Here is a 10,174-nt window from a genome sequence, read left to right as displayed (position 1 = left end):
TCAGTGAAGAAGTTCTTACCTGCGAGGAAACAACAGGAGAGAAATCTGATCATCATGTAGAGATCTGAGAGGAGAGCAGAGTTTCAGTGGTGACAAGGTCTCTGCTGGTAGAGCTTCATCACTGAACTGAGGAGGAGGAAGAGAGAGGGAAGGTGATGGAGACCAAGAAGAAAGAGGAGGAGCAGATTCATAGTTTATTTATGTCAACTGTTCTTCCATAAAGGATGTTTAACCTTTCACATCTTTACAAAAAAATCAGAAGCACAATCCCAGTTGTTTTTAATTTCTATTTATTTGCACACAGAAAATGTTACAAATACAGTCTAGCTCACCACAACTTAAAGATTTAAAACGTACAATGAAGTTTTAAAAAAAAAGATATTATAAATTATATAATTAACTTTTTGTATTGATTTGTTTATATTTATTTAATTAATTATATTAGGTCTTTAATTTTTAATTGGTTATAAATGAAAAGTAAAAATGTATAAATTATATTGTTAATTAATTGTATTTAATTATGTAATTTGTTAATTTAATAATTTATTAAATTAATTATATTACATATTTAATTATGAGTTGTTATAAATAAAAAAATATAAATTATATTATAAATTAGTTTATTTATTTTAATTATTATTTAATTGTTGTTTTAATTAACTATATTTATTTACGTTTTATTTTTTTAATATACATCATTACATTCATTATATTTGTGAACTTATTTTTCATGAATTGTATTAATTAATGAAATATTTATTGAATTATAAATGAGCTATAAATGAAAAGTAAAAACAAACATTTCCCATGTGGGTGCTTAATAACGCTACGACCACAGCAGCAGGTGTGTGAGATCAGTTTCTTCCACTGCTGATAAAAGCTCGTTCAGTTTTTGTAAAGTTCAGACGGGCTTTTCGTCGTCGTGCTTCTCGAGCTGCGCAGTAGTAAACTGCTCCCTGCTCCGGTCTTGACACTTTCACCGACAGAGAGCCGTTCTTCGCTGTGCTCCCGCTCAGATCTCCAGAGATATTAAAGTCGTTTTTATATGTTTCTTCCATTGTGACAGCTTTATGGTACAAACACCCGATGAGCTTCATGTTGGTGTCTCCGGGTGAGCGCTGGTACCACAGCATCACTCTGTAGTCGGTTCTGTCGTGGCTGCAGACGATCTGAACGCTGGGTCCAGGTTCAGAGACCAGATGTGAGGGAGACTGATGGACCTCAAGTCTCAAACAAACTCCTGAAACCAAAAACGGGAAACAAATCTAGTTCAACCGGGATCAGTTCTGAAGAAAAATACTTGATGCAGTTTTTACCTGTCAGACAGCAGAAGAGCAGAAATTGGATAATTTTTTTTTTTTACAGTTCAGATGACAGCGACTGGTTCTGGTGGTGATGATGATGATTCTGACTTTTAAAAAGGAAATGAAAGTGATGAAGGCTTCAAAGAAAAAACTCAGCTTGCTGGGAGGAGTCTGTGAGGTCTGCTTTTCAAAAGAAGTTTTTATAATAATAATTGTGATTGTTGCGTTAGAAAATATTAGATTTTCCGCTGGCTTTTGCCCAAAAATTCTTTGTAATTTGTTGAGTTTTAAGGGATTTTTTTTTGCGGTAAAATTGCAGGAATTTGTTGAGGGAATATGCTTCTTCTTTTTTTTCTTTTTTTTTTTGAACTACTGTCTTATAATAAGTCACATGGAATCACTCCCTGTAATAATAAACATGCAGAAGAATACAGATTACAGTTTTGAATCCTCTTCCCGTCCGGTGAAAACCGCGGATCTCCAAATTTATTGATTTTGAATTTTTCTGATAAACTGAAGAATTAGATATTCCTTTATTGGCTGGAAAAAAAAAATCTCCTACTTTTTAAGCTAAATAAACTATTTTAAAACGGATTTGGATTCGCTGAAAATGCATCATTTTTCTGACTAACAAACAGGACAAAAAGTAGTTTAAAAAAAAAAGAAGCACAAGATTAAATAACTACAGCAGGAATATTAATTCTGACAGGCAGAATTTACTTTTACTTTTCATACTTGAAGTACATTTTGGTTTTAGATGCAGGACTTTAACATGTAGTGGAGTATTTTCACAGTGTGGTTTAAGTACTTTTACTTCAGTAAAACACCTGAATACTTCCTCCAACTCTCAACTGTTGACACTTTTATCGTGGCTTCAGAAAATCTGCACTTTATCACCAGTTTATTTGAGTGTTGAGATCAAAGAAAATGAATCATTAATACAGAAACTGAGTGTTAAAATATGATATAATAGAAAAATGTAGGCGTGTTCACGTCCTGTCTGTATGAACAAAGAAGACATAGTAACTCTGTCACCTTCACTGTGCTGCTTGTGGAGCTGAAGTATTTCTTGATCCCTGGTTCCCCCTACTGGAGAGACGTGGAAGTAAAAACCTGCTTTTTAATACACACTTTATTCGAGAGCAGTTTTTGTTCAGCTGTTCAACGTCTCACATCACTGTGTTGGCCAACGGCACAGAAATACACCCCGCTGTCCTCCGGCTGCAGGTTTTTCACAGTAAAAGCGCCGCTCTCGGCGGAATCTTTGCTGACTGAGTATTTGGTTGGATTGTCCACAGCGTAACCTGGCTGCCCCTTAAAGGATAAGTCCACGATGGAGGTCATGGTCTCTCCTGGACGCTGCCTGAACCAGTACAGCGTTTTGTACGTTATGACCTTCTTGTGGCTGCAGGTCATCTCTGAAGATTTAGACGTGAAATTCCAGCTGATGTCAGGTTTTTGGGTCACGTCCTGGCAGAGAACTGAGGAGAAAACACAACATTCAAACAGGATCTACTTTTATTTAGAACAAGTGAATTTATAACTTTCCATTGTGCAAAACTTTTCATGCAGTAGTTTTTAATCATGTTAAAATATTTAAAATAAATGTTTTACTCGATCTGATTCTGACTGAAAACTTGTTGCATCAAGTTTTGGGACATTAAATCTTCACATTTCTGCACAGAGATTAAATTTAAAAAAATGTTTGTGTACCTTGAAGCCACAGAGATGAGAGCAGACATGTGATGAGAGCTCGTGTCGTCATGGCGATCCCGTTCAGATGAGACGCTGCCTCTGCAGATGTCCCGAATATGTGAGGGAGGTTTCACCGAGGGAACCTCCTCTTCTAGTCGACGGATGAGGAGGTTTTTGTAGTGAGGAGTCGTGATGCGTCTCACTGTGGAGACTAGCAGCGCAGAAGTAAACTGCACTGCTGCTCAGGCTGACAGCGTTGATCCTTAATGTGCAGTTTTGGTCTTTTTGTGCATCGCCGGTCATCGTCACGTTCACTCCCGTCTCCGGATATCCCTTGTTTACGTTCATGTATCCCAGCAGCTGCATCTCACCGTTCTCAGATCTCTTGTACCAGAGGATCTGGTTGTAGTTCTGGACGATGTGTGAGCAGCTGATGTCGGGTGCTTCTCCCGGTTTCTTGAAGATGTCATTTGGCCACTGGCGAACTTTATCACCGAGAGAGGAACCTGATGGAAAACAGGAATATGAAACGAGAGAGAGCAGAGGAAACCTCTGGTTGCAGGTGGACACGTTTTTAATTTCTTGAATCCCTGAATAAATATTTGTGAGGCAACTTCAGCTGTCTGCAAAATACTTTTTAAAGGAAACAAATAAGACTTTTTTTTTTTTTTTTTTTTTTTTTTTTTTACCTGAAACCAGTATAACATTAAAAGTGAGGCAGAGGAAGATGATCATGATGTTTTCTGACTGAATTTAACTTCGGTCTAGTCGATGTGTTTCCACCTTTGTATCTGTTGTTGTGTCATCGTACTTCCTCCTTTTCTTCACGTTAAAACCAATCAACGCTCAGACATACTGCCATCTAACGGAAGGAAGCAAAACAAGCAAAACCTGCTTTGATCCCGCAAAACTTTACCACTGAAGATTATTATTTTAGTGTTGAAAGTGTTCAAATGATCACCAGTTCTGTTGCAGTAGAAGATGTTAAGATGTTGAGGTGATGATAATAATGTGTGGCGTCAAAAATGTTTCATTTTTTGGGGGCTTTTCTCCAAAATTGCAAATTAATTTGCAGTTTTTTTGTAATTAGCAAAAATGGCAACTACTACTTAATAAAGAGTAAAATGGAAACACTTACTGTGATAATAAGCATGCTGCACGTCACTATTAGGTTGATTAAACAACATTTAATGCTTATTTCACCAACATAAAGGTTAATATTTGCAATAAAGCGCATTTACGAGCCACCTGCTTCGCTAAAACTCACCATTTTTATGATAAATGTGAGAATATGAGTCATCAAAGTGTTGAAATAACAGGAAGTGTGGAGGATTAGTGTAGCATGAACTTTGTATTTTGATATCTGATTGTTCCTCCAGGTGTGAGGGGCTGTAAACTGTATTATGAATACTTTGATGATGAAGATGAGGAGGTTTTTGTGCCGAGGAGCCGGGATGTGTTTCACTGTGCAGACTAGCAGCACAGAAGTAAACTGCACTGCTGTTCGGTCTGTTGATGACCAGCGTGCAGTTCTGGTCTTTATCTGCGCTCCCCTGAATCCTCACGTCCGATCCGCTCTCTGGATATCCGTTGCTGTAGGACATGTAGCCCAGCAGCTGCAGCCCTCTCTCTGACTGTTTGTACCACAGGATTACGTTGTAGCTGGCGATGTTGTGTGAAGACTTGATCTCGGCCGGTTCTCCGGGTTCGATGTGAATGTTAGCTGGACTCTGGTCGACGTCAGCTAAAGAGGAACCTGCGGGATAAAATCCAGTTACAGCTGAAACTGATTATACAACAGATGTATGTTAAGATACGCTAAACATTTTCACGTCAGTACCTGAAACCAGAATCGTGTTCAAATAAATGCAAACAAACAGAAAGATCATGCTGTCTGTTTTCTGTGCTGTCGATGTGAAAGAGACTCTCGGAGCGTCGGCAGAGGAGTCCTCGGCTTCTTGTAACTCTCGTGTGACAGTCTGAGTTCAGATGTGACAGGAAGTAGGCGGATGACGATGATGTGGTTTTTGTACCGCAGGAACAGAGACGTGCAGCACTGTGGTGCCGAGAAGCACAGAAGTAAACGGCACCGCTGCTCCGGCTGAGATTTAAAAGGGTCAACGTGCAGGTCTGGTCTTTTTCTGCTCTCCCGTCCATCTCCACATCCATCCCAGACTCTGGGTATCCGACGTCTGATATCATGTGTCCGAGCAGCTGCAGCTGTTCGTTCTCTGACTGTTTGTACCACAGGATCTGATCGTGGTGTGCAATTCTGTGTGAGCAGCTGATCGTCGCTGCTTCTCCGGGTGTTTTATGAATCCAGACTGGAGTCTGGTGAATTTGGTGACTTGGAGAGGAAGCTGTGGAGAAGACGACGAAAACAACAGCATGGTCGAGTTCTCGTCAATAAAAATGAGGAAAGACGCAGGAAACACCCTTCTGTCATTACGAAATGCAACAAAAAAAAACATAAACTTTTAATAACTTTACCTGAAACCAGAATGAAATTCAATGTCATGCAGCAGAAAATGAGCTTCATCATCGAGTGAATTTAAAGTCAGACTTATTTCTAGTGCTGTTTTCATCACTGTGTGCAGAACACCGAGGCAGGTGGTGTCATGGTGTCTCCTCTTCCTCCTCCTCCTCTTCCTCTTCCTCCTCCTCTAAATATTAAAGCCCAATAAGATCTAACGAAAACCAACATTTTTATGAACCTGCACTGAGTTAATACTGATTTATACAACAGCAAAAAACATCATAAAATGTGTCAACTTGTCAGACAGAATTTTTCTTTGGTCGTAATTATATGTTGGCTTTAATGGAGAAAGTAGTGCAGTTTATTTAAAGCATATCTTTCTTAATAATGGTAACATGTGTTGACTTCCTGTGATAATAATTCTGCTCCACATCACAGAAATATCTGACCCGTACTCTGTTTTTCTTTCTGTTTTGGGGCTCAAAGTGTCTAAAAGTGACGCATCTTTCCAGAACAGACAGTCTGTGACTAATATTGAACACAAAGACTTCATCTGCTGTCAAAATAGGAGCTTTATATCACATCCATTCAACACTAAAACAAAGTTCAGTCTCTTACAGCTGGAAGTGTGGAGAAAATTCATTGAACATATTCCTCATTCCCATCATGAGACCACATTTCCCACAAACCCCGTCACTTCCTGTGAGCAGTTTGTTTTGATGGTGAGAGGAGCGTTTGAACTGCTGACTATAAACACAGTTTCACAAATCAGGAACTGTTTGAGAGATTATTTAGTCTCTCTGTGATAATTTAATCCAGGTTTGACCTGTCTGAGGTTTAATGTGGTCCATAGGTGAAAAAAGCAGTGAAATGTCCCTTTAAAAAAAAAAAAACCCTGAGTACGGATATAATTAATTCATAGTTTCCATAATGTACAGTAGCTCGTACTCAGAGCGGAGCTGCAGAGTTTGATCATGACTGTTGTCTCTGAGCTACAGGTGGGCGTGTCTCCTCCATGTGATATCCGTGTTCACTGCTGTATTAAAACCCACACGATGCATCGGTTCCTCCGTGTTTTGTGGTGCTTGAGGTCCCCCTAAAGCTTGAAAGGAGGTTTTTGTTCGTCTTCCGCACGTCTCTGCATCACTGTGCTCACTGACAGCACAGAAGTACACGCCTTGATCTGCAGCCTCCAGATTCTTCACCGTGAACTTCCCGCTCTCCGCTTCGGTCTTCGTGGCCGAGAACTTCTCGTCGCTGAACTCTCCGAAGTCGTGCTCTTTCTTGGCCGTTGTTGTGAACACGATCAGCTTCATAGTTTTTCCCTGCAGCTGTCGGTACCAGTACATCTGGTTGTAGCTGAGTCCCTTCGTGTGGCTGCAGTCCATCGTTGCGCTGTCTCCTTTATATTTCCACAGTGTGGAGTTCTGAGTAACGTCACGTCCATTGACACGACCTGTGTTTGATGGACAGTTCAGGACACCACAGTCACACTAACATTATATAAAAGTATGATTATAATAACAGTAAAAACATGTCAGTGAGTAGATGTGAGTGTAAATTACCAAACAGCAGGAGGACGGAGCAGATGAGGAGGACGTGTTCAGTGAGGACGACGTCCATGTTTAGTTGGACAGAAACTGTCTCTCGTGTAGTTGTAGGTCTGCAGGTGGGAGTGTCCCTGCATGACGTGATCCTGTGACACTCTGGGTCCCCCTAAAGTTCATCACGGGACATGAATTCTAGTTCTGCACCAATCTGCTGCCAAAAAACTGGAAATATCAAAAAGCATTATTCTTAAATCAACTGAAAAATCTTTGATTTGAATTTTATTTTATTTTTTTTAAATATATTTGAAAATATATTTGTTCCGACTGTTTTTTTATTCTATTCTTATGTTGTTTTTTTTAAAAATGTTTTTGGTTTATTATTTAAGTCATATGTTAATTTCCTTCAGCGACGGTCATATTTTAGACCGGTAATTTATGATTACAACGGGTAAATTTCAGACGGGCACTGAGGGCAGCTTTGGGGCCCTTTTGGGCAGTTTTACAATGAAGATGGACATTCTGTGTTTCATGCAAGTTCGTGATCAATGTTGATAATATATAACTTTGCATTGCTAAATGAATCTCTCTTATTTGTAAGTGCAGACCTAATGCACCTTGTGCAGAATTCTTCTTCTACTCTTTGATCTAATTTATATTTAAATCTATTGTACTTTAAATCATTGCTTTGAGGTTTAGTCTGACTGACTGCTGTGTTGCAGGTTCATCCAGCAGGTGGCGCTCTGGTAGCAGCCCAGCTTACATCTGCAGACTCTGCAGCCTGCCACATGTGCTGCCTCCACTCAGCAGCAGCAGCTGGAGAGTCCAGAGGTGAGTTTTAATCACACTGTCAATGCACAACGTGGTGAATGTGAAGATGTCGACGTGCAAACACTTCAAGTCAGGAGATTAAACAGTGAGAAAATTCTCCCCTGATGAACCCTGTGAGTGGAAACTGTGTTTTAAAGCTGCAAAAATTCAGTTTCTTTACTTTTCTTGAGGACTTTGTTCTTCTTCTTCTTCCTCTTCTTCTTCTTTTTTTTTTATGCTGCCCCTCATCCATCCACACAACCGGACACGCTCTACAACTGGACATTTGCACTGATGACAAACATTAAAGAGTATTTTACTGCTAATTGGCTGTTTCAATCCCCTTTTTTAAAGTATTTAATTTATATAAATGTAATTTATATTCCAGCTGTGTCCTCTTGTACATATGTTTTTGCCCTTGCTGCTGTAACTAAGGATTTCCTCCCCCTGCATGTTACTAAAGTACCTTCCTGTATGTATGTATGCCTCAGGTACAACACCGTCATGATAAATCTGCAGCATGTTGTGTTTCTGCGATGACTCTTAGACTCCCTGATGACTTTCTTTACCGGTATACATGTGCACTGTGTTGTGTTTCTTCGGACGTATGTTGGATTGACAGATCATGTTTCATTCTGAAGGGTTAATGGTTCAGTTTCTCTTCTGGACATCCTGAATAGGTGTGAACTTGTGGTAACTGATTTAATACCGTGAAAGGATTTTGTAAAAACAAACTTTTCATGTGAATCCAGTGAACTCAGTGGTGAAAAAGCTCTCTATCGTCTCCACCATACAAACTACCACTCTTTATAATCAACATTTTGATCCCTGGTTGCACCTCTCATCATTTGATGTTGTTTGAATCGGGGGCGCGTTCAAGATGACGAATGTCTCGTTCAGCTGCTTGAAATTGAACATGTGGGTTTAACTTATTATTTGTGTGTCTGGTGTCTGTAGTTTGTTCACTTAGTGCTGAAAAATCATTATTTAAATTATATCAGCTACTTCTTACTGCATTTAAAGTTTAATATCCTGATAAAGATTTGTATTTCATCTATGCTGGTGTTTCCAAAAATAAGTAGTGTTGTTTCTCCAAATGATGGCAGACATGTTTGATATTTTAAGTTTTCTGTTTTTTCTAATACAAATATATAAAATAATAGTAATAATGTACATTCCAGGTGTGCAGGACAACTGCTTTGTAATCATTAAAGATAAAAAATTATGTTGATTTTCAACCTTAGAAATCATGGAACTGTATCGGCATGAATCAATTTTTTTGGAGATAGTTTTACATCTGTTACTTCTAACTTCTGTGTCTTCCGTAAACATAATGATGTTTTCTAAAGATTTTAACACTATATAATTTTTTTAATTATTATTATTATTATTTTTTTTATACACTTTATTAATCCCCGAGGGGGAATTTCTTCACTACAGCATGGGGGGCTCTCAGGGGGGAGCTGCTGCAGCAGGCTGCCACTAGCGCGGCGCCAGGTAACCTGACCTGAGGTGCATGTTTTTGGATGCTGACAGCATGCCTCTTCAGTGTGACTGCAGTTTGGTTATTTTTTGAATGCAGCAGGTTTGTAGTTTCATCTTTTTGTTGTTCAGCTCTGCAGTTACATATACAAAAGTCCATTAGGAAAACGTCAAATTTATAAGGGGGTTTCTTTCGTTCTTCTCAGAGTGCATATCGCTCACATCTTGGAATATAAATGATTAATCAGTAACATTTATCAGGACCTTTTCTTAAGAACCCATGAAGTGAAAATATGAAGAAAAAAAATTGGGATTATTCTGACATAAAAATGGAAACATTTGGGAAATAGCAATGTATAAAGTTAAAGGTTTGTAAGATGAATATGGCTGCAGCTGTCAGGAGCCCTTTTTCTGTTGCTGCCTCACAGATGTTTCTTTCTGTTTGTCTGACTTGAGTGAACGCAAACAAAAGTAGGAAGTGTTTTTCCTCAGTTTCACTGTCGTGTTGACAAATAACAAATATGATGTTGGAGGACATTATAGACAGACTCAGACTCTGTTTCAGATATTCAGTAAATGATCTCTCCCTGCTCACAGTTATTTACATGTAGATGACATGTTGAGATATATATATATATATATATATATATATATATACAGTGGGTACGGAAAGTATTCAGACCCCTTTAAATTTTTCACTCTTTGTTTCATTGCAGCCATTTGCTAAAATCAAAAAAGTTCATTTTATTTCTCATTAATGTACACTCAGCACCCCATCTTGACAGAAAAAAACATGTAGAAATTTGTGCAAATTTATTAAAAAAGAAAAACTGAAATATCACATGGTCATAAGTATTCAG

At 38.6% G+C, this 10,174-nt stretch overlaps 1 gene segment (V, D, J or C); it reads right to left on the bottom strand.

Moving 5' to 3' along the window:
* Positions 1-6,041: 6,041 nt before the first annotated feature.
* LOC138205052 (T cell receptor alpha variable 9-2-like) lies at positions 6,042-7,114 on the bottom strand. The segment is given in 2 exon segments: positions 6,042-6,931; positions 7,041-7,114. Coding segments are annotated over 2 exon segments (522 nt in total).
* Between the last annotated feature and the right edge of the window lie 3,060 nt (positions 7,115-10,174).

Source organism: Embiotoca jacksoni, unplaced genomic scaffold (genome assembly GCF_022577435.1).
Source record: "Embiotoca jacksoni isolate LCO1_2020_lvr unplaced genomic scaffold, fEmbJac1.0.p SCAF_27, whole genome shotgun sequence".
In the NCBI taxonomy this organism is placed as follows: domain Eukaryota; kingdom Metazoa; phylum Chordata; class Actinopteri; family Embiotocidae; genus Embiotoca; species Embiotoca jacksoni.
This window is presented reverse-complemented; position numbering and strand designations above follow the sequence as displayed.